Source organism: Myotis nattereri (assembly GCF_964212035.1).
Source record: "Myotis nattereri genome assembly, chromosome: 3".
Lineage (NCBI taxonomy): Eukaryota > Metazoa > Chordata > Mammalia > Chiroptera > Vespertilionidae > Myotis > Myotis nattereri.
Genome location: NC_138077.1, coordinates 112,392,289 through 112,417,774, shown reverse-complemented (window position 1 = coordinate 112,417,774; position 25,486 = coordinate 112,392,289). Strand labels below are relative to the sequence as shown.

The 25,486-nt window shown below is 42.4% G+C and overlaps 1 protein-coding gene across 1 annotated transcript in view; it reads left to right on the top strand.

Annotated features, from left to right (window-relative positions):
- Positions 1-24,734, top strand: part of DIPK2A (divergent protein kinase domain 2A) — a 60,002-nt gene extending 35,268 nt beyond the window's left edge. The window contains exons 2-3 of the mRNA XM_081086140.1: positions 18,736-19,039; positions 23,068-24,734. Of these exons, the coding sequence (XP_080942266.1) occupies positions 18,736-19,039; positions 23,068-23,399 (636 nt within the window). The 3' untranslated portion in view covers positions 23,400-24,734. The remainder of the gene's footprint in view (positions 1-18,735; positions 19,040-23,067) is intronic.
- The last annotated feature ends 752 nt before the right edge of the window (positions 24,735-25,486 follow it).

The window sequence follows — 25,486 nt, the reverse complement described above, 5'->3', positions numbered from 1 at the left end:
CCAGTTGCCATGGTAATTATGATGTGTCTTGGTGTGGGTCCTTTCGGGTTTGCCTTGTTTGGGACTCTCTTGTGTGATTTTTTTTTCTTCCCCACCTCTGGGAAGTTTTCTGATATATTTCTTCAAATTGGTTTTCTAACCCTTGTTCCTCTTTCTGTTGTTCTGGCACCCCTATTATTCGAATGTTGTTTCATTTCATGTTGTCCCATAGCTCCCTTAGGCTCTCCTCCTGTCTTTTAATTTTTTTCTCCAATTGCTGTTCAATTTGGGTGTGTTTTGTTTCCCTGTCTTCTAATTCGCTCATTCGGTCCTCCGCTTCTCCTCGTCTACTGTTTAAACTTTCAGTGTGTTTTTTATTGCACCGATATCACTCTTCATTTCTTCTTGGTTCTTACATAATTCATTGATTTTTTTCATCTGTTTCTTCTTGCTTCTTGCATAACTTGTTGGTTTTTTCCCTCCATCTGGTGTATACCCTCTATGACCCTTAATCTGTATTCTTTTTCTGTCGTGTTGCATGCCTCTGTATCACTTAGCTGCTTTTTTGGCCAGTCCTACTTTTCTTTCCTTTGGGGGTTTCTTTGTCTACCCATGTTTGATCGTACCACCATAGCTAGAGGTGGAGTCATTCAGTGGCTGCTCCTTGGGTTGCAGTGGCTCCTCGGGCTGCGGTTGCTCCTCGGGCTGTTGTGGTAGCAGCTCCTCCTCAGTTGGTAGCAGCTCCTCTGATGGTTGCTGTTCACAGTTGTGGTGGCTCCTCTTTCTGGTGAGGGGATGCTTCACACACAGCTGCTGTTCCTCAGACAGAGGGCGTGGTGATCAGGAGGATGCTGTTCCTTGGATGGGGGCGGGCTACAGAAGCAGCTGCTACTCCTTAGAATTGTTACTTTTAACCTCTTAAGCAGCCTCAGGGCAAGGTGTTTTCCAATAGGGTGTGTCAACTGTCTTCCCTGTAGGCAAGGCAGATATCTATCTCCCCAGGCAAGGCAGATGTCTATGTGGCTGTGTGAAGGAATGACTGAGCCGAGGAGACTTGGAGTGTCTGCCTTCTGAGCTCTGTCCCCCCAGTCCCCAGTGCTAGCTTTTGCTCTCACAGCTCCAGTCCACTTCACCCTCCCTCTGCCAGAGCCAAGGTGGGTGGCGCCACAGGGAATGTTTGTGCCTTGGCCCTTTAAGAGGGTGCCTGAACTTTCAGCTGCCACTCCCTGGCAAACAGCACCCCACTGTTTTTCACATCTTGATGTTATGTGGATACCTTTGTCAGTTTGATGCTCTCTGCTGGGGTGCCCAGCTCCGGGATTAGATCCCAGAATTCTCAGTGGCACCCCCCCCCCCCCTCCACCACCGGCTGAGATATCTCTCTGGGACTTCAGTTCCCCTCTGTGCATCACATCTCTGCCCCTCCTACCAGTCTCTATGCCGGCTCCACCTTCGGTCCTTGGGTATCAAGGTTCTCTCCTGTGAGTTGTCCGTTGAATATTCAGGAAGCCTTCTCGTATTTCAGTTGTAATTCCAGCTTGTTCCTGGGAGCTTGACCATGCAGCATCCTCTACTCTTTCTTGATAGACTCTATTTTTCTGTAATTGGTAACAAGTTCCATCACTTATAATTTGTGTTTAATAACCATCCTCCCAACTCAGGCTAAAAAGTCTTGAGAATAAGGACTATATTTTATTTACTACTGTTTACTTAGCATTTCATGGTGAAGTTAGGCTAGATCTAGGATTTTTTAATTCAAAATATTTTCATTCCACAACAATTTTCTCACTGCTTTTTACTGTAGCTGCTTATATATAGTAGTCAATGAAATGTGGGTTAACCTACAGACCCTTATCAGCAATTACATATCTAAAACTCTGTAGAAAATAGGTTTTATCAAATTAAAAAAAAACAAAAATAATAAATGTGAAAAAAACATGAGGTAATTTATGTGCTTTATTCCACTTAGGATGAAGAAGCTTACACTATTTTTGCAGCAATAATAGATGTTTTTGTGAGGTTCTCTCACACACTATTAGAGGTATTGCTTAATATGAGATGCTTCTGAAAACTTCTGAAACGGGACTCCTGGACTGAGGAGGTTGTATTTGCTTGGCTTTGCTTTTGAGTTTAGGTGAATCACTTAAATAGTGCTGATAAGATTGAACTAGATCAGTGGTCAGCAAAATGCGGCTCAAGAGCCACATGCAGCTCTTTGGCCCCTTGAGTGCAGCCTTGAAGTTTCAATCGCACTGTACGTGCTCGCCCACATGTGGTATTTTGTGTAAGAGCCACACTCAAGGGGCCGCAGTTTGCTGACCACTGAACTAGATTTACAACTCAGGTATCTTCCAACTCTAGAATTAGATTTCACATCCTTTTTATCTACACTAATAAAAGAGAAACATGGTAATTGGCGTACGACTGCTACCCTTCCCATTGGCTAATCAGGGCAATATGCAAATTAACTGTCAGCCAAGATGGCGGCCGGCAGCCAGGCAGCTTGAAACTAACATGAGGCTTGCTTGCTTCAGTGACGGAGGACTCCAACGTTCCCCGCCAGCCGCTGCAGGCCTCTGAGCCTGCAGTTTCAAACATTGTAACAAATATAGACGCTAAACAAAACCCCAGAAACCAGCTTTCAGCCGGCTGGCTGGGATCTCAGAGCTGGAGTTGATACAGAGTTTCGAGAACCGAAACAAACCAGATACCTGCTTTCAGGAGCGGAGGCCTAAGAGCTGGAGCCTCAGAGCTAAAGCTGGCCCAGAATAAAAAGAAAAAGAGAAAAAAAGGAGCAGTTGGGAGCTTCAGTCACCCGTCAGCCTGAAAACAGCCCTCAGCCCCTCACCCAGACTGGCCAGACACCCCAATGGGGACCCCCACCCTGAAGGGTGTGTGACCAGCTGCAAACAGCCATCATCCCCTCATCCAGGCTGGCCAGGCACCCCAGTGTGGACCCCCACCCTGATCCAGGACACCCTTCAGGGCAAACCAGCCAGCCCCCACCCGTGCACCAGGCCTCTATTCTATATAGTAAAAGGGTAATATGCCTCCCAGCACCGGGATCAGCGGAGCTGAGAGGCCTCCCGGCACCGGGATCAGTGTGACAAGGGGCAGCGCCCAAACCCCCTGATTGCCCTGCGGCTCTGTGTGTGACAGGGGGCAGGGCCACAACCTCCCTATCGGCCCTGCTCTGTTCGTGACAGGTGAACGCGCCCAACCCCCTGATCGGCACTGCTCTGTGGGTGATAGAGGGTGGCACCCCAACCCCCCCGCCCCCCCCCCACGGGTCCTGCTCTGTGTGTGATGGGGTAGAGCCATAACCTACCTCCCCATCGGCCCTGCCCTGAGTGTGACAGTGGCGGTGCCCCAACCCCCTGATCGGCCCTGCTCTGTGGGTGATAGAGGGCGGCGCCCCAACCCCCTGATCCACCCTGCTCTGTGTGTGACGGGGTGGTGTGCCAACTCCCCTATCGGCCCTGCTCTGTGAGTGACAGGGGGGATCTCCCCAACCCCCTGATGGGCCCTGCTCTGTGCGTGACGGTTGGGAGCTCCCCAACCCCCTGATCGGCCCTGCTCTTTGTGTGACAGGGAGTGGCGCCACAACCTCCCCATCGACTCCGCCTTGAGTGTCCCAGGGGGCGGTGCCCCAACCCCCAAATCGGCCCTACCCTGAGCATGACTGAGGGTGGCATCGCAACCTCCCAATCCACCCTGCTCTGTGTATGACTGGGGGTGGTGCCCCAACTCCCCAATCGGCCCTGCTCTGAGCCCAACCAGGGGCTGCACCTAGGGATTGGGCCTGCCCTCTGCCACCCCGGAGCAGGCCTAAGCCAGCAGGTCGTTATCTCCCAAGGGGTCCCAGACTGTGAGAGGGCACAGGCTGGGCTGAGGGGCTCCCCCTCCCCCCTGAGTGCACAAATTTTTGTGCACCGGGCCTCTAGTTGATTACATAAACATGATACTTGTTATGATAGGTGATAGGTTACTTCAGAATTTAGATGTATTTTGTATTGTTTACATATTCAATGAAAAGCAAATTAAATGCTGTTATTTATGGGTATATGTGTTGCCAAATTATAAATATTATATTTTTAGTACTTGTGGTTGCTCTGTATATTTCTCAGAGCACTGAGTGAAAATCTGGTAACTAATTTACGTATCCCATTGTAAATTAGAAACTGCTAGAGAATAGTGAAGATGTATTACTGATTTAATCGTTCTTGGCTATATTTAGAAGGAGTTCATTATTTATAGATGCTTTTCAGGTAGGTAATAACAAAGTAAGCACATCTGTTGATGAATATCTGGACTTTTTATTCATCAGATTGAATTAGGAAATATGAAAATGTTTTGGTAATTAATTCTTTATAAAGAACTATTAAATCTACAAAAAAAAATTTTATGCTTTTTTTTTTCTTTGATCCTTGTATTGCCTGATGAATATGTTGATACAAGAGATATTTCCATTATACAGAGGAAGATACTAAGCTCTAAGAAGTTTTGACTTTGCCAGGGTTATACAGCTAGTGGAGAGGCAGAGGTGAAAGTGGACTTTGAAAGGTAGCCATTTATTTTTAGGTTCACTTTTCTACTTATCCTATATAACAAAGAGGTAATATGCAAAGTGACCATCACACCCTCACACAAGGTGGCTGGCAGGGGAGGGCAGTTAGGGGCAACCAGGCCTACAGGGGAGGGCAGTTGGGGGCAACCAGGCCTGATGAAGGGGAGGGCATTTGGGGGGGACCAGGCCTGCAAGGGAGGGCAATCAGGCTGGTAAGGGAGCAGTTAGGCATTGATCAGGCTGGCAGGGGAGTGGTTAGGGTGTGATCAGGCTTGCAGGCAGAAGCAGTTAGGGGCAGTCAGGCAGGCAGCCAGGCAAGCGGTTGGGAGTCAGCAGTCCCGGATTGTGAGAGGAATGTCCCGGATTGGAGAGCGTGCAGGCTGGGCTGAGGGACACTCCTCCTTTCCTCCCCCCCCCCCCCCCCAGTGCACTAATTTCATGCACTGGGCTTCTAGTATACAATATTATCCTTTAAATATAGAACTTTATATTATACATCATAAAGAATATAAAATTACCTAAATTTCCTTATCTTGATTATAGATATTTTATGTCATATTCATTTTATTTACTCTTAGAATGTAAGGTGACCATAGTGGTTTTGTTTATTTGCTCCTGAAAGCTTGTTTTTAGGCTGCTGTTAAGACATATATTATTGTTATTAATATTATTTGAGTTTTATGATATCCAAGAAGTAACTTAAGATTTTCTATATATTAAAACAAAAACAAAAAAAGATACCTAGACATGGTGATTTATCTTGTTTCAGCTTCAAAATACTTTTTATTTTATAAATTAATGGTGAAGATATTTAATATTTCTTTAAATCTTAGCAGTAAAACATGTTTGGCTTAATACTTAAATTTCAACTTTTAATATTAGCATTGGTAGTAATACTTAACAGATGCTTTCTTTTAAAATACAGTAATATTATAACTGTTTCTTGCAGTTGTACAATCTTAAACTATTATTTAGTTTAAAAAGCTTTACATATTATACTTTATGGCATACATTCAAAATTGATGAAAAACCCTGAACAATTAGAGTGCCTCTAATCTAATTATAATTTAAATCATTCTACCTTTAAACACTCCTTCCTGACAGCAAAATATTTGTATATTTTTTCAAATGTAAATTCATTAAAATACATTTTATTTCAGATTACTTTAAATGATGTGCCTGTTCTAGCCATTTTGAAAATCTGATTGTAAGATTTGGTTTAAAAATTTTTTTTAATATATATTTTTTTGATTTTTTACAGAGTGGAAGGGAGAGGGATAGAGAGTTAGAAACATCGATGAAAGAGAAACATCAATCAGCTGCCTCCTGCACACCCCCTACTGGGGATGTGCCTGTCCCGACCCGCGGGACAACAACGGGGGAACGAAGAGACACCCTAGGAGAATGAGACAAACAAGGGACACGAAAGAATGGAGGCAAGACAAGTTCTGATCAAGCCTCAAACTTTATTCTCACAGCGGCAGAATATATACTGTTTTAGGGAAGGGGGGTGGGTAAAGGGGTCTGGGCAGTAACCTTTTGTTAGAGATTTATTAGGCTTTTGATGGCTGTGCTTATCAGTGGAGATGTGTGATTTAGTAGCTATGTGAGGGTAGTTTATCTTTTAACTGCTGGCCAATTTGCAAGACACAGGTGGTTTCTGGTAATTAGGAGTTTCTGGAGGAACCAGAAACTTATAGTTCTTAAGATGGCCTTGTTTAAGCCAATATCTTTAATGGCTCCCAACAATTCCTCCCTTTTTCTTTATTAAGGGTGGGCTTTAACCGACTGGGGGAGTAGGGACCTGGTTCCTCCCGTGGGATGGTGGGGTCCCACCGTCAGTGGCTCTTGGTATCTTTTGGGGAGGAGAGGCAGAGCCGATAGTTATGTATGGATACCAACCTCTATGCAAACCAGGTGTGCTCACAGGGAAATCCAGAGGCGGTCGAAAATTTTTGTGACCTTCCCTTGCAGTGCTTTGCCGTGCACCCAGGTCGGTGCCCATGCCTTTCTCCTTCTATGGGGAGTAGGCAAGCATCCCTCTGGCGTCATGCTGTCCCTGCAGGGAGGGAGTTTTAGCAGTCATTATAATCATATTCACTGTCTAACATGGCTAGACGATGGTAGTGTACCTGAATGGGTTTTGCCAGGACGCTATCAACCTGCTGTTTTACAAAGTCTGTTAATTTTCTAAAAGCCCAGGGGCTGAAAGCTAGGATTAGGAGAAGGCTTATAAGGGGGCCAAGAACAGGAAGCAGGTAGGGCAGAAGTCCGTTCAGTCCACTCCAAAGGGGGTTCTCGAATAATTCTCTCCGTCTCTTCACTAGATCTTCTTGTAACTTCTTTATCTTGTCTCGGACGATCCCGGATTTGTTGGCATAGAAGCAGCAGCGTTCCTGTAGGGCTAAGCATATTCCTCCCTGTTCTGCTGTGAGCAAATCTAACCCTCTTCTATTTTGTAGTACTACTTCAGCTAATGAATCTATCTGATCTTGGAGATCATTGATAGTGCCTGAGAGAGCTTGGACATCATCAATTAGCTGGTTAGATAATTTGTTATAGGTATGCAATGCTGTTCCTAAAAAAAGGTCAAGAGAGGTCAATACCGAATGCTTAAGTGCCTTCCCCAGGAGGGAATAAATCCTTTCACGTTCTCAAAATATCCAAGGTAAATATTAATTTGTAAGTTTGTTTGGGATAAATGCACAATATACTATTGTAAAGCATCAAAAACTAATAAAACTTTGTAGAATAATACCATGTAAGAATATTCTTTGCTCTAGGTCATGACAACTTAATTTTAAATTGGCTGTCTCGAGGTTTGGAATGAGGGACCTAGTTTGCAAAAATAAGCAATTTACAGAAACAGACAGCATGCTATCTAAACTACAGTTTTGGGTAAACACATTATCTAGAGTCCTTGGGTAACCTAGGTAAAACTTAGGCATGTTATCTGAATTACAGTTTTTACCTGAATTAATTGTTACCATACTTTATTTTACCATGCCCCAGGTGGTCTCTGGGCTGTTGGGTGTCTGGTTTGTCTTTCTCCTGTTAGATTATACTTGGAGAACTTTAACTTAAAAAAGAAAAATCTTTTTTACACAAAGTAACCTATAGGGTTACTTCTTGGATCTTGCCTGATAGTGCCGCAAGGCCATGTATTCCAAGTCAAAGTCATTAAACATTTATGGTGACTGTACTTATTTTCAGATCTGGTATTTTAACAGCAAATCATTAGATTATCCTGTAAATATTAGTGGAAGATATTTCAAAATATTAAAATTTCTCCTTTTTATTAAATTTAAAATAATGTTTTTAAACAGCGTTCCCTTTCGGCTTATTTGCATATACAGAGGGATCATGGGAAGCCTTCAGTAACTTTTTCAGAAGAATTTACTAGGATTCAATTGCTTACAAAGATTAGTAAATTTAGTAAAGTTTTATGTCTGATACACAAGGTGCAAATGCTGCTTCACCTCTAGCCTAATTTAAAATGCAGTAGTGAGGAGCTTTTGTATTTTAAATTATATCTTAAAATTTCACTGCTGTATTTTAAGAAATATTAAACAAAATAACTTGTTTTGCCCTTTCTCAGAGGCAAAAACTTAAAATATATTTATTAATTTTTATTTGATAAAGCTTTCTATGTGATTTCAAGTATAGTTTTGAAATCTAACTTGAAAAGACCATTAAATATATATATATGATTTAAAAATTATACTTATTATTATTAAGAGATATTAATTAAATTTAAACTCATTTCTCAATCAGTAACATTAAGACTAAACTTTAAAAATGCAAGACATAATTAACCAACAGATTTAATACTGTCCTCTAGATTTTGTATGAGGCATACTCAGATCTCATTTAATTCAGTATTATGTCATTTCAAGATACCTAGGTGTAAACTCCAAGTTCTTAAATTTCCCAGCAGCTTTGGAAAACCACACTTGAGGCTGGCAAGGCAGGCTTGGCGCAGCCTTTGATTTTAAAAGGACCATAATTTTTTCCTCTGGGGAAGGTCAAGAAACAAGGTTTAGCTACATTGTTTTCTGCCCCTTGCTTGCCGGTGGGAAGTTTCAAAATTGGCCTGGGGGGCGGGGAGGCGGGGGAGGAACTGTTTTCCCTGGAAGAACAGGTTTGGCCTACCCTGGATCAATCAGATGTAAATTGACCACATTCTTTAAGAATTTGCTACAGGCGGAAAGCAGCCCCTTTCTTCATCAGAAAGGCATGGCTAGCCTTTTTAATTAACAAAGGGCCGGTTTTTTACCAGGCTACTTAGATTTTTATAATTAAGATATTTTTAATAATTCTTGGGGTTTGAATTCAATTATTTTAAGGCATTTACTTTAGCAAATTTTTGTAACAGAGACAATTATACTGATATTTCTTTTAGAGGTCTTAAAGCTAGCTTTGAATCGGTTTCATTAACATTATTATGGGAAAATACCAATCTTGTTGCTAGAATTTCTACCCTGGGTCAAATTCGCCATTTTATTTAGGAAATAATCAGTCTTGGGTTTTATTCTGCACATTTGTAAAGAGATTCTAGCTTAAAACTCTATCTAAATGTCCAAAATCGGAACTTGCGCGCATCAGTTTCAAGCCAGGTTTTCTCTTTACACGTGAACAGAAATCCCAGACGCATTTTAAATTTTTGTAAAACTTTTTAATTACGAGAAGGAGACTTTAAATTAGAATACTGGGGAGGGGGTGTCTATATTAGATCGCCATGTGCTCCCTTTTTCTTTCCACCACATCCTGCTTTGGGGGAAGTTTCAGCAAATGACTCAGATGGCGTATTTTCCCCAAAGTCATGCTTAATAGAAAAACAGATTTTAAAATGTTTTTCCTTTTTCGCTTTCCAAAGTAATAGCTAGCATCCAGGGTGGCCTTGGCTAGACTTTGCACTTCCCGACATGTTCTCAGCTAATTCTTAAACAGAACATTAGTAATCTCATTGCAGGAGAGCTTGTAACTCTGCTCTCTCTTGCCACCTTTGAATCTCTCCACACCAGAGGCGGATTCGGTAGCGGGATTTCATTTCTTATTACAGATTTTAGATTCTAAATACAAATTAAGATAAGAAAACACATTAAGATGACCATAGCACTATTTTTTCAGCCTGATTTTAAGGAATACCTTTTACTATTCCAATTTCTTTATAATTTGGCCTTTTTGCACAGGTGATTCTATTAACGGCAAATTAAACATTTCAGGATTAGGACATGGAGGTGGAGGGAGCCATGAAGGCCATTTCTCCCATTTTTTTTTTTTTTTTTTCTTTCTGCTCCTCTTAAGGAGCGGAGGGTGCAAGAGGGAGGAGATCTATCCTCCTTGACCTCTCCTAAAGCCTCTAGGAAATGAAATGCCATGTTCCACAAGGGGAAACAATTTTTGGCAAGTTCTGATTAACTTTTTGGCAAACTTTTAAGATCTAATGTACCTTTTTCAAGCAAAACAAAGGTTATATTCTATAATAACATGTAAAAACTGTAAAAGATTTCCTCCTAAAATTTTAACACTTTAAACATGCAAATCAAAAGTCTATAATAAACCATGAGCAAAGGTCAGTGACGAAAGTGAAAAAATTCTTTAAATCTTTCTTTTTAACCCGAAATGCTCGAGCCTTGAGGGACTCCCTGAGCCCTCTGAGAAATTCTTAAATCCTTCTCTTAACCCTTACTCCCCGTGTCCTGAGGGACTCCCTGAGCCCACCTAGAAATACCTCATGAGAGTTCAATGAGTTGCCCATTATTTTGACTGGGTAGTTCTCAAGATTTCCTCCTCCACGTAAGCCTCTGGGACGTATAAACCCCGTGCCAGGTCAGCTGGGAATTTCTTAAATCTCTGGTGATCCTTATGTAACCGCTCTCCTTTTACCTTACGGCCTCTGCTCGCGTGTCATAGGTTGGGATGTATAAGCCCCATACCAGGATTGCAACCACTAAGACATAGCGAGCTCAGAGTTTGCCAGAGAGGGCGACACAGGTCGGGCCAGAGAAGAATTACTTTTCCCAGTGATTCAGAGTTTTCACTGCCGGTGTCGGGTACCTTTCACTCTTCCCCGAACGGCGAGGTGAAGTGCTTATTAGTGGACTGGAGGGAGATCAAGAAAACTAAAAAGGCCAGCCAAAGAGGGTGCCAAAGAGGGTGAAGGCTCTCAAGAGGTATTTTGAAATTCTTGTTTGAAAAGTTTCGTCTGCTTACCTTCACAACGATCTGTCTCACGGGCGGGTGAAACCGTGGCGATCAAGATGCCGAGTCTTCACTCACGAGTCAATACTGCGTGGCGACTCTAAGGGGTGCCTGGCCAGGCGCTTCAAGCAGACGTTCTCGCAGGGGGTCCCCAAGTCGCCACGCGTTGGGCGCCAGACTGTCCCGACCCGCGGGACAACAACGGGGGAACGAAGAGACACCCTAGGAGAATGAGACAAACAAGGGACACGAAAGAATGGAGGCAAGACAAGTTCTGATCAAGCCTCAAACTTTATTCTCACAGCGGCAGAATATATACTGTTTTAGGGAAGGGGGGTGGGTAAAGGGGTCTGGGCAGTAACCTTTTGTTAGAGATTTATTAGGCTTTTGATGGCTGTGCTTATCAGTGGAGATGTGTGATTTAGTAGCTATGTGAGGGTAGTTTATCTTTTAACTGCTGGCCAATTTGCAAGACACAGGTGGTTTCTGGTAATTAGGAGTTTCTGGAGGAACCAGAAACTTATAGTTCTTAAGATGGCCTTGTTTAAGCCAATATCTTTAATGGCTCCCAACATGTGCCCACAACCAAGGTACATGCCCTTGACCAGAATCGAACCTGGGACCCTTTAGTCCATAGGCCAACGCTCTATCCACTGAGCCAAACCGGTTAGGGCTTGGTTTAAAATTTTAAAAGTGTGGACTGCAGTAAATGTCTTATACTATTACTGTATTTTATACTCTTGTGGGAGTTTGGTAATCAGAAGTAAGAAGTTGTGTTTCTTATTGTTTGATATACTTAAAAAATCCAAGCCATAAAGTCTTAAAATTTTGCCTCAAACTGCCTGACCATGGTAATTTTGGTTCTAAGTCAGGGTTGTTTTTTTGGTGTTTTATTTACTCCTCACCGGCAGGATGGACCGGCTCCCGGCACCTGAGGATATGTTTTATTGATTTTAGAGAGAGAGGAAGGTAGTAGGAGAGAGAAACATCAATTGGTTGCCTTCCATATGCTCCCCTACCGAGGGTTGAACTGGCAACCTAGGTGTACAGGGTGACACTCCAACCAACTGAGTCACCCAGCTAGTGCTAAGCCATGATCGTTTTAAGTCCTATATAATAAAAGGCTAATATGCAAATAAACCAAACGGTGGAACAGCCGAACAACTGGTTGCTATGACATGCACTAACCACCAGGGGGCACGCGTGGAACCTGGAGGGCATCAGCAACAGGCGGCAGAGTGTGGAGCATGGTGGGCGTAGGCTGTGATGGGTTGTTAGAGCAGGCGAGCAGGGGCGCCAGACAGCCTGTCGCTGTCATCGGGGCGAACCTCTGGTGGTTACTGAAAATTCTTTGCTCCTGTGCGCCTCAGTCCCACCTGGCACTTGCACCTGCTGCTGGCACCGGCCCCGCTCACACCCGATGCTGGCACCGACCGCAATCACTCCATGCTGTCAGTGGGTGCAAGTGGGGCCGGAGCCATCAGCTCGTGGGAGTTGCGGCAGTGGAAGCAAGGCTGCTGGCAGACAGGGGACCAGGGCCATGGTGGGAAGAGCTGGGTGGGGGCGTGGAGGATGGGCCAAGACCCGCCCCTGTGCCCACCGTAGTCCACAGTTCCTTTCAAGGTGCACAAATTCGTGCACTGGGCCCCTAGTATAATTATACTTATGTTGGCTCCCTTTGAGCATTTTCTTTGTACTACATGCAATGTTTTTAGTAGAATTCTGTTCTCATTAATGAAATCTGGCGATTTTGATTATACAATGAAAAATTCTTGTCATCTGAGCAAATTGTGCAAATTCATTTATTAGAGTTCTTCCAAAAGATTTAGGTAGCAAACTATATGGAAGAATTGTAGTGCTCTTCTTATAATGAGGAGTAACAGGATTTCAGTTAACATTATCAGAAATCACTATCTATCTATCTCTCTCTCTCTCTATATATATATATACATACATATATACATCCTATCTAATAATAGACAAACATGGTAATTAACCGTACATCCGACATCCTTCCCATTGGCTAATCGGGGCAATATGCAAATTAACTGCCAACCAAGATGGCCGCCAGCAGCCAGGCAGCTGAAGTGAACAGGAGGCTTGCTTGCTCCAGTGAAGGAGGAAGCCAAGGTTCCCCGCCTGCCCCTGCTGGGCTCTGAGCTGCAGTCTAAGAAACAATGTTGCAATTATAGAACCTAAACAAACCCCAGAAACCTGCTTTCAGCCATCAGAGCTGGAGCGAGCAGGACTGAAACAATGTTGCAAGTATAGAACCCAAACAAACCCTAGATTCCTGCTTTCAGCAGTGGAGGCCTCAAGCTGTAGCCGAGCCTCAGAGCTAAAGCCGGCTCTCAGCTCCAGTGGCAGCCATAGAAGGTAAATAAATCCCAGAATTAAAAAAAAAAAAAAAAAAAGGAGAGGTTGGGAGCTTCAGTCACCCGCCAGCCTGAAAACAGCCATCATCCCCTCACCCAGTCTCGCCAGGCACCCCAGTGGGGACCCCCACCCTGAAGCAACAAGATGGCGGCTAATTTGCATACTGAAGGCAGGCGGCAGCGTTTGAGGCTGTCGGGGGTCTGGGACCCAGATCCATGTCCTGGCAGGCGGCAGGCAGTGCCTGAGGCTGTCCGCGGTCTGGGACCCGGATCTGTGACCTGGCGGGTGGGGGGCAGTGCTTGAGGCTGTCCGCGGTCCGGACCCAGATCTGTGACCTCGTGGGCGGGGGGCACTGTGGAAGGCTGTCCGCTGTCCCTGGACCTGGATCTGTGACTCTGCCGGGCGGGGGGCAGCGCTTAGGGCTGTCCGCCGTCCTGGGACCCGGATCTCTGACCCTGCTGGGCGGGGGGAGTGCTTGAGGCTGTCCGCAGTCCCAAGACCCAGATCTGTGACCCTGCCAGGCAGGGGGCAGCGCTTGAGGCTGTCCGCGGTCCTGGGACCCGGATCTGTGACCCTTCCTGGCAGGGCAGCAGCTCGCACAGGGGCAGATCGGCCGGGGTTGGGGAGGGCAGGACACCTGGCTTCCACCCAGCCCCAGTCATTCTGGGCAGGTGAGCAGTGCAGAGAGCCTCTGGACAGGGGAGGCAGGCCAGCGGAGGGCGGCCTGTACTCCCCACATGGCGGTGGCAACAGCTGTGAGTGCGCCAAGTGGAACCTGCAGGCTGAGCTGAAGTAGCGTCTGCAGGCCATCAGCGCCCAGGAGTGGCTGTGCAAGATCCACCTCCTGGGCCAGAAGGTGCAGGATCGCAGTGACAGCCACCGTGGCCACCGTGGCGGGCCAGACTGACGTCCTCCTGACCGCACCACAGGGGTTTACGGATCTGCAAAGCCAGAGTCCTCCAGTGTGCACATCCCCCCTGGCTTGCGAACATCCCCCAGCACACTGTCACCCTCCTACGCCTGCAAGAGTTGCAAACCAAGGCGTGCACAAGTTCCCCCCACCTCTCCACTTCCATCAACCCAGCATGCCTAACACACCCACAGGATGTGCACACATCCCCTCTAATGCGCTCACGTCCTTTGGAGAGTGTCTGGGTGTTCTGGGTGCTGAGGGTGGGTGCCTGTGAGATGACAGTGAGAGGGCGGAGTGGTGATGCCCTATTCCCACAGAGCCCAGTGCAGCTACGAGATAACCTCTGGGGGGTTAATGCAGGTGCTGAGGCAGGAGCAGGTGCAGATAGACACACCTAGTGGGCACAGGCGGCCCTCGCTGAGGTGCCTTTGGTCAGCGTTCAAGATCAAGAACCCAGAGGCTGAGAGGAATTCCGTCCTCTCAGTGAAACAGTGGGATAGTTGGCGTGACTGTAGAGGAGGGATGTGCACTTTGGGTGCCAGCACCCATGAGCGAAGGCTGCCCTGACTGAGCCTTGCTTGCTTGGGGCCTAGTGCACTCCTGCCAGGCAGCGGGTGACAGGACGTGCTTTTCCGAATTAATGAGAGAAAATGTTGGTTCTCCTGCTGCCCACAAAGGTGGAAAGTGAAGTGGGGAGACATGTGGGGAGTGAGCGAGGTTCCCTGTCTGGGGGTTCCAAATCTGCTGTTGGTTTCTTTCACCGCTGACTAGAGATATACAGGGTGTCCCCCCAAAATGTATACACACTTTGAGTACCTACTAATTCCAATGGTTTTAAGCATAAGAAACAACAATGGAGATGTTATCTGTTAAAAGTGTGGGCACAAACAGATAGTTGGACATTCCCTGAGGGGTCTCAGATTGGAGAGGGTGAAGGCCAGACTGAGGGGCCCCTTCCCCCCACCCCCACCCCTGTGCACGAATTTCGTGCACCAGGCTACTAGTATATATATAAAAGGCTTATATGCAAAGTGTCCCTGCAGGAGTTTAACTGGGAGACTGGGAGTTCTGTCACTCGCTATGACGTGCACTGACCACCAGGGCGTGGTGCAGAATGAAGGAAGCCCCTGGCCAGCAGCTGGGGAAGAGAGGCCCCCAGCTGGCAGCTGAAAGAAAGGCCTCGGCCAACAGCTGGAAGGCCCCGATTGGCCCTGATCACCGACCAGGCCTAGGAACCCTACCCATGCACAGATTTCATGCACTGGGCCTCTAGTATGAATATAAAGTTGCTCAGTGTGACATTTGTTCATATATGTTACCCTCTTCTATCTGGGACTTGGGTAATGAAGTGTATATTTGACTCTGTTTTGCCAGTTGGAAAGGCTCCAAAAACAAGGAGATATTTGTACATGTGCAGATTTTGGCAGGGTTTCCTTTTTTCCTGTTGTCAAAGGCCATTTTGTTTTCACAAAGATATGTTTGTATCTGTTTTACAGTATGGCATGTGAATAATACATGAGAATTATATGGAGGAGTGTTTCGTTTTAGTTTTTGCATGTTAAAACTATATAATATTATATACTTATTTTTAGTGATTTTATTTTTTATGCCAGTGACTTTATACATGAATACTTCTGGGAAACATTTAAATCTTTTGTAAACATTTTGTCTAAATTTTCAAGGTCATGTAAATAATTAAGTTGGGAGGAAAAGTTGAAAATAACGTGGTTAGCAAACAGTTTTTTGCACTTCACATTGGACAGGAGGCAATCTTTCACTTTTCACAATGCCCTAAAAAAAGAACAAATTCTCAGGTATAAGATTAAAAATGTGTTTTCTCCTAATTGCTAAAGAGCCAATAAATATTTTCTCTGAACAGAAATTAAATCAATTAGCTACTATATCTAAAGATTCATATTGTCATATCTAAATTTTTAATTTATATAATTTGTGTTTTATCACAAAACTGAAGATGTTAAAATAAAAAATAAACAAGTTACATATAAAACTAGTTGTGTACTGATAGAATGGAAATGAAACACAAATGAAAATAGGTAATTATTTGGATGCTGTTGAGTTTTTAAAATCTTTTTGTTTTAAAGTTGATAAAAATTTTAATGTAAGACTTAAATTTTGTCAGTTTTATAAAAGCTAAGGCTAAAGTTAATATTACTTACTTTCTTGAGAATTTCAAGAAGAAAAGCCCCATCTCCAGCTCTCTTAACACATATGGATTGTTTAATTATTATCAGTAGAAATAGGCACATTTCTATTCTGCAGTGTTTTCCGTTGTTTTCCCTGCAGTACTGGTATAAACATTTTCTCAGAATTTTTTTTTCCAATTTAAGAAAGGTGTAAGGCTGAAGGAATGGCTCTTAAAACATACCTTGTCCTACCGGTTTTGCTTAGTGGTTAGAGCATCAACCTGCGGACTGAAGGGTCCTGGGTTTGAGTCCGGTCAAGGTCACATGCCCAGGTTGTAGGCTCAATTCCCTGTAGGGGCCGTGTAGGAGGCAGCCAATCAATGATTCTCTCTCATCATTGGTGTTTCTCTCTCTCTCTCTCTCTCTCTCTCTCTCTCTCTCTCTCCTTTCCACTCCCTCTCTCCCCCTCCTCCCTTCCTCTCTGAAATAAATAAAAATATATTTATAAAACAAACAAATAAAACACACCTCCTCTGGTCATATGATTTTCCAAGAAGTTCTTTAAAATATTACTTCCCGTCCTTTTGTCGGTGGGCATTTTAGCACGAGAAAGTACCTCAGATAAAGCCTATCGTTTTATTTAATTTGAAAATAATTGTTCATGGTCATAAAGCTTTCTGTTTTAGGATGTTAATCCTCCCAGTAGTTATAATAAAATCTGCTAGAAAACCTTGCTAAGATAGGGGTAGGTTAAAAGACACTTCCCAGAATCCTCTGAATTCCACCCCTAGAACCTACACCACTTCTTAGTAACTAACACTTATTATATTCATAACTAGAGACCTGGTGCATGGATTCGTGCACCGGTGGGGTCCCTCGGCCTGGCCTGCACCCTCTCACAATCCGGGACCCCACTGATGCATGATCGGGCCAGGAGGGACCACTGGAGGGCTTCAGGGTGTGTCCAGCCTATCTCGCCCAGTTCCCATCAGCCAGACCCCAGCAGGAAGCTAACTTACCTGTCGGAGCGTCTGCCTCCTGGTGGTCAGTGCGCATCATATCTACCAGTTGAATGGTCGCTTAGGCTTTTATGTATATAGACTAGAGGCCTGGTGCGCAAAGTTCGTGCGCAGGTACGGTCCCTAGGCCTAGCCTGCAATCAGGGCCATCTTCCCCAGCTGCCCGCAGCCGGCCCCACTGCCAGCCACCCCTGGTTCCCTGTTTGCCATGGGTTGATCGGTGCCTGATGGCCGGGGGAAGGGACCAAGAGGTCAGCTATTCCTGCCTGCTCACCAGCCCCGCCCCCACTGTGGATCCCCCTCTATGTGTAGGGTGACTGTAGGGGTGGGGGCCTTGGCCTGGCACCCTCTGTGTCCCCCACCACCCACCCCCAGTTTCCTGTTCGTCATCAGGCTATTGGAGCCTCCTGGCCAGGAAAAGAGACCAAGAGGTGGTCAGTGCCCCTCATAATGACCGGTCCAGTGGTCTTTTGGGTCCTTCTGCTGTTAGGGTGAATTTGCATATTACCCTTTTATTATATAGGATAGATTATTTGTTTGGTATCTGTCTTCTAACATCTTTATTTTAGAGACTCTGTTTTGTTCACTCTTATTGCCAGCCGAAGCACAGTGCCTGGTGTGTGGTAAATACATGCTGACTAATAGGCCTGCAATGTTATCCATTCAAAAGAAAGGATTGGTTGATTGTCCTTACTTACATCAAAAAGAAAGGAAACATAAAATACTTTAAAATTTTCTAATAAAGTATCTTTTGTTTTGTTATTTGGTCAATTTGGTCCGAGATTTTAATAAGCAATACTTTTTTTTAGCTTTATAATGTAAAGCTATTTTTTTAAAAAAAAAAATTTTCAGAACCATAGTAAAGGTATGAAACAGCCTAAGTGCCCATCAGTAGATGAATGGATTAGAGAACTGTGGGACATCTACATGATGGAATACTATGCTGCTATAAAAAAGAAGGAACTCTTACCATTTGCAACAGCATGGATGGAACTGGAGAGCATTATGCTAAGTGAAATAAGCCAGTCAATGAAGGAAAAATACCACATGATGTCACTCATTTCTGGATAATAAAGACCATTATAAACTTATGAACAAAAATAGATACAGAGGCAGAGCTGCCTCAAACAGACTGTCAAACTACAGCAGGAAGGCCGGGGAGGGTGGGAGGGCAGGAGGGGGGTGGGTAAGAGATCAACCAAAGGACTTGTATGCATGCATATAAGCATAACCAATGGACATAAGGCACTGGGGGGTAGGGGAGGCCAGGGGATTGTCAAGGGCGGGGGGAAAAAAAGGAGACATATGTAATACTCTTTATAATACTTTAAGCAATAAAAGAAAATAAAAAATAAATTTAAAAAAAAAAGGTATGAGTTGGAAAAGAAATGACATTTCTCTCTGCTGCACTATTGTCTACAACAAGAAAATCCAAGCTCGTGTCTAGTAGCAATCTCTACTGAAAGGATCTGGGGATAGATTTAGGATATCCTCATCAGAATCGCTTATAATATTAAGATAATTCTTTTGTAGATTTTTCCATCTGATGAAGGTTGGCCATTTGCAAAGTATCTTGGAGCTTGTGGAAGAATGGTGGCTGTAAATTATGTTGGAGAAGAACTGTGGAGCTACTTTAATGCACCATGGGAAAAACGAGTTGACCTGGCTTGGCAATTAATGGAAATAGCAGAGCAGCTTACTAACAATGACTTTGAATTTGCACTCTACCTCCTGGACGTCAGCTTTGACAATTTTGCAGTTGGTCCTAGAGATGGGAAGGTAATCATTGTGGATGCTGAAAATGTTTTGGTTGCTGACAAAAGGTTAATTAGACAAAGTAAGTATATAACTTTTAGATTTGTTTTTGTATCCGTTTTTTCCTGTGTCAAAATAATGTTTACATTTATATGAAGCAAGTCTTTCATTTCCTTCTTAGATGGCAACCTTACATCTTTTTTTGTTTTATTTGACCCGTATCAATAAACAAATATTGATGAATTATACATGTTCTTAGTCACAGATTCTCCATATTTAGTAAAATATCCTTTTGGTTCAATCAGATATGCTCTGAGTGTGTATGTACACATGTCTTTTTCCACACAGTCTGCTGTTTCTGAGCATTAGGAGTCTAATGCAAAATTAAGTTGTATATACTACTTACAGGCTGCCAGAAAGGCTGTGCTGCTCTCCGGAATGTTCCATGTTCCATTGTTCTACAGTGACTTTTTTTTTCTTTTCATTAGCACTGTAAATCTTTAGCTTTGGTTTGACATTATTACATCTCACGCAAAACTTTACTCCCCATTTCTTTGTGAGTTCTTCAAAGTGTAGGTGGGCAGAGTGTCTGAAATGTTTTTAAAATTAAACACCATAGGAATTTTAAAACATTGGGGACAATACCTATAGTTCTATAACTAACCTACTTAGTAAAGGGAACTTGAAAGGTTGTTGCTTCATGGTGAGAGTCTTAATATTTTTAGTTCCCTCCCCTCCCTTTATATAAGGATCTTCTTTGTGGCACCTGGGGAATGCAGTGAATGTAACAGCAGTCTATTAATTTGACACTCTTGCATGATCCTAGCTTGATCCTGTTAAATACTATTTGGTTTTCCCAGTGCCTTGTTCTATTGGACACTCAGCAGACTAGTTTCTGGTTGTATCCTGACTGCCCTATAGATCCTCCCACAGGGGATGGACACTTGCTGGAAGCTTAATTCCCACTTTCCTCTCCTGCACGTGTAAATGCAGCAGCAGCTTGCACCATGCTTTTCTTTTTTAAAGTACACAACTCAGTGGTTTTTATTATATTCACAGAATTGTACAACTTGCCTTAATTTTTAAAGTATTCATTCCAATGTTTGTAAAAAGAAATTTTTAATTGATTCTAGAGAGAGGAAGGGGGAGAGAGAGAGAGAGAAACATTGATATGAGAAAGAAACATTGATTGACTGCCTCCTATATGTGCCCCCACAGGAATCGAACCCACCACCTTTCAGTGTAAAGGATGACACTGTTATGCCCAGAATTCAAGATCCCCAAGAAACCACGCCAGGGAGCCAGTCCGATGCAAAAGCAGAAGGTCCTTTATTGAGTTAGCTAACCCGACCCGGGCCTCCAGTCGACGCAGCGACCGGAAACCGAGTGCTACTCATGAGAAAATCAGGGCTTTAATAGTGAGGGGAGGGGAGCTGACTGTAGGCCCTCCAATTGGCCAGGCGCCAAGTCGGGTCTTGTTCCCGGGCGTGGCCAGCAGGGGCCTGGACCTCCGGGAAGAAGGCACTCCTCTGCCTCTGCCCCAACATGGAGGATCCAGGGCAAGATAGAGGGCATAGCCCTCGCCCTTTCAACACTCCAACCAACTTAGCCACACCGGTCAGGGCTAAAATTTAAAAAAAAAAAAAAAAAAAAAATTCTTGATGTGAACATTCCTGGGATACATGTTACAATTTTATACCAACTAATTCCTGACTTGGAATGAATACAACCCTACAGTTTCTCTATTCCTTCCTTTCATACAAAGAGCATTACTCCTGTGCTTTTTTAGACATGCCTACTTATTTTCAAAAGGCTCAAGTAGGGCTGTCTGAATAGCCACTTTGCAAATGGCTATATCTATATTTACCCTCTTTCTAGTAAATTGCCTGTATTTTTATCCTTCACCAGGAAATGGAGGTTTTGATGTGTCACCTCCCTTGGTATTCTTCCTTTTACTAGTACCTTCTAAGCCAGTGGTTCTCAACCTTCCTAATGCCGCGACCCTTTAATACAGTTCCTCATGTTGTGGCGACCCCCAACCATAAAATTAATTTCGTTGCTACTTCATAACTGTAATTTTGCTACTGTTATGAATCGTAATGTAAATATCTGATATGCAGGATGTATTTAGGCGACCCCTGTGAAAGGGTCGTTCGACCCCCAAAGGGGTCGCGACCCACAGGTTGAGAACCGCTGTCTAAGCAGTAAAAACAGTACATACTCATTCCTCTTCTTCAGACACAGTAAAGAGCCTTCTTTGAGAACCTGCTGCATCAGTTGTCTTCTTTAATTTTCAACCCTCCTTAAAATCCAGTTTCTCTTACCTTCCCATAAGCAAGTTTGTTGCTTTTCAACTGTTTTTAAAATCTGCCTATCTCTGCTTCCTGAGTCTCCATTCATTCCTCAACCATTAAAACCTCACTTAGAAATCTGCATTACCATTAGCGACCACCTAATTGGCCAATTCCTGAAGTCACTGATTAGTAAAAACTTCTTGAAATTCTTTACTCCTTTGGTTTCCTTCTACTTATCACATAGTTCCTTTTTAAAAACATAAATCTGATCTTATCATTTCCTTGCTTAATACTTTTAATGATTTCCCATTGTTCTTCAAGTAAAATTCAAATTCCTCCCCAGGGCATAATCTGTATGACTTGACCTTATTCTGCTTTGTTTTTTATATCCCTCTGTCCATTGTTGCCCTTGATGCCTCAGCCAAAATGGCCTTTTGGTTTCTTGAATGAACCTTTCCACTTCTGGGCTTCCCATATGCAGTTTTCTCTGCCTAAAATACCACATCTCTCTTCTATATGCTGTTAGGTACTTGTCCTTCAAGCCTTAGCTTAAATGTTAACTCTAAGAGAGACTTGACTTGACTGCTGTATGTAACTTTAGGTTGTTTCTTTCATAAGTCTTATACTGTTAAAAACTCCTGTTTCCTTCATAGCATTTCCTACAATTTATGATAATGTTTGTTTACTTGCTTAGTTTCTATTTAACATACTGGATTGTAAGCCAGTGAGGATAGAAGCCATGTATATAATCTGTTTTGTTTACCATTAGACACCCTGCTTGCCATAGAGCAGGCATTCAAATAATTACTTTCTGAACGAATGAGTTTCTTTCACTAACATCTCTACCCCTTCAGTTTTAATGTTCTGTCAGTCTTTTTTTCCCTTTTGCTTTCAACATATTTTCAATACAATTAAGCCATTCTCTTGGCTCCACCAAACCTTTTATGCTGATGCACTCTAAATATGTATTCTGTTCCTTTGGCTTCAGTTGCATATATTACATGTCCACACCTGAATATCTCATAACCACTTTATATTTACTTTATATATATAAACACTGTTATGTTAATAGTGTCTAGGTTTTCATCTAATTAGGACCTTAAACTTTACTCATACACTTACCTGTTAATTTCTGTCTCAAATGTTTCTACAATCTGGCTTTTTTTTTTTGCTTTTTTTTATCTGGACCTCCTTTAGTTGCTGTCATCATGTTAGTCCCTCCAGTCTTCAGCCTAGAGCTATCTTTCTGTAAAACAAATCATGGTCTTGATTACACAAGGTAGAACTTATTTCTCTAGCCTCTGCTATACGTCCTTCCCAGGTACCTGTCTCACACTCTAGCCACAGAGAACTTACAGTTTCCTGAACTAGCTGGATCAGTCCCTTAGGTCCATGCCTTTGCACATACTGTACCCTCAGCCTAAAATGATGCTTTTCCTTTTTTTTTTTTTTTTTTTTTTTAAGGCTTGCTTATATTTTAAGGCCTAAATCAGATGTTCTCTCTGCAGCCTTCTACAACCCCAGACAGAAGTAGTGCTTCCTCTGTATTCCTGTGCCATACTACTGTATGCCACTTTATGTGATTAGAAGGTTTCCCTCTAGACTGAACTCTTCAGTAGTAGGCACTTTGTTTGATCCTCTGCTTGGCAAGAATGTGCTCCCAAGAAATCTTTATGTAAATTAATATACTTAAATGTTTAAAATTATAATACAATTTTAAGAACAAATACTATGCTAATTAGGGTATTGTCAAATTGGGAATCAATAAAAACTCTTAAAATATATTTTCCTCTTTCTGCTCTTCCTCCTTTTACAGATAAACCTGAAAATTGGGATGTATGGTATGAAAGCAAGTTTGATGATTGTGATAAGGAGGCTTGCTTATCATTTTCAAAAGAAATTCTTTGTGCTCGTGCCACTGTGGACCACAATTATTATGCTGTTTGTCAGAACCTCTTATCCAGACATGCCACCTGGCGTGGCACATCTGGAGGACTCCTTCATGATCCACCAAGTGAAATTGCCAAAGATGGCCGGCTAGAGGCCTTGCTGGATGAGTGCGCCAACCCAAAGAAACGCTACGGCAGATTCCAGGCTGCAAAAGAATTGCGGGAATATCTAGCTCAATTGAGTAACAATGTGAGGTAGTCTATGGTGAACTTTTTTTTTCTCCATTTAAATAGCACTGGCTAATACTAAACCACCAAAACTATCTGGGAAAAAGAAACTTGGAAGTAATACTTTCAGAGGATGACAAACGTGCACTGATACATCTTATGGTGAACTTTTCTTTTCTCCATTTAAATAGCACTGGCTAATACTAAACCACCAAAAACTACCTGGAAAAAAGAAACTTGGAAGTAATATTTTCAGAGGATGACAAACGTGCACTGATACATCTTATGTTAACATTCATCAAAATAAGACATTACTTCAAAAACCATATGATTATTTTGAAGATCTTTTTGTTCTTACACTTTGGAAACTTGAGCTATCCTTGACTGCTTTTCCCCTTGAATGCCTGAGTGCATTAATTAATATTGTCAAGCTATTAGAAATGAATCTGATAGTTATATTGCCTTGTGTATCAAAGGGTACTTGGTATACTTGACTTAGTTTGCATTAGTATCATGATTTTGTGAATCTCTTACATTTACTTTGAATGTCACGTTAGATTGGCCTGTTTTATAGGCTACTTTTTCCTTCCTAATTTTTTTTCTATTTTTATGTTTTTCCTTCAGTCTTACACATGCAGGTTACTTTTAAATTTGGACTAGTTTTAATTCAGTGCTATGCAGTACATGTTAACCATTAGGACAGGATTTCTAGGTTTACTGTGTTTTTTCAGGAAGCTGAATATTTTATTATGTAAATACTTTTCTTCCCATTTTCTGTGGTTTCACCATTGCATGAGCTCATTTAAGGTTATTTAACAGTTATATCACTCTGTGCCAGTAATTAGAATTGTACACTAAACATGAAGTTGGCATATGTTGCTAAATGTCATTTTGTCCTTTAAAAGGCTTTAAGAAGAGTGTGTTAGTAGTTTTCACCTTGATGTTAATTTTGACAGGAAAATATAACCCCAATATTTTTTAAATGCTAACTAGTCTAAAATAGTAGTGCATATGCCAAAGAAATATTAGACCTAGTCCCATGGTTAGAATTTAAAATTGGTCACTTACTCACTCTTATTGTCCTACTTGCAATATGTTCTTTATCATTATTAAGTTCATATCTCCATGGTCATTTTTTTTATCTTGAAAAGTTAAGCTACTGCTTCCCAGCATAGACTACTTAAAGATATTCTAACTTTTATTAATCGGTAGTTTTTCAAAAGTAACATGGTGTCACCATTTGAGTCTAATCAGGCCTCATGACTTTTTATTAATGAATGGACTAGTAATTTATACTGTAGCCAGTCTGCCCAACATGGTCTTCATTACCCAGTTGTTAAACATCAAAACATAAAAAATTAAGTATGTGGATAAAAATTAATAAATATGTGAAATCTGTGGGCTTTCTTAAAAAGTTATAATTGACATATATTGACTATCACTAACTGATATTATTTTTGTTTGAAATCATTACTTTGTGTATGACAAAGTTTGGTGTAGTGTGCAGTATTTAGTTCTAGTTCTAGACTGACTTTATTATTTATTAATCAGAAAGTGATTAAAATATGCACAACCAAAGCCAGGTTTTTCTTCTGTTTTTCATGCATTTAGCAACTATTTATTGAGCCATAGCTCTGTGTCACGCATATTACTAGCTGCCACACACTGCCTGAACATGACATGGTTAAGCAACTTTACAATAATGATCAAATATTTTTATGTAGATATTTCTTAAATTAGGATGCTGCTGATTTCATGTTATTTTATTATTATGATGGAAATTCTACTTGTGCCATCTATAACCGGGTTGCTATAAAAAGAGCAGGATGTTCTTAATAAAGGTAATTCCAGTTTAAAACTGGAAGAAGGATAAGATTTCTTCATTGTAAAATAGATTGCAGTGTGTTAACTTTTATATATCAGTACATTAATATATCAACTAGCCTTCAAACATTCAGTGCTGGAAATTTTACTATGCTGATGTTTTACAACTTAGGAAAACTTTTGAGGGGAATAGGTAAAATTACTTGTCAGACATTCAAGCCTTCACTCAAAACTTCAAACAAAATAATACATTTTCAAAATGGAGCACCTTTTACATTTGATAAGTCTTCATTA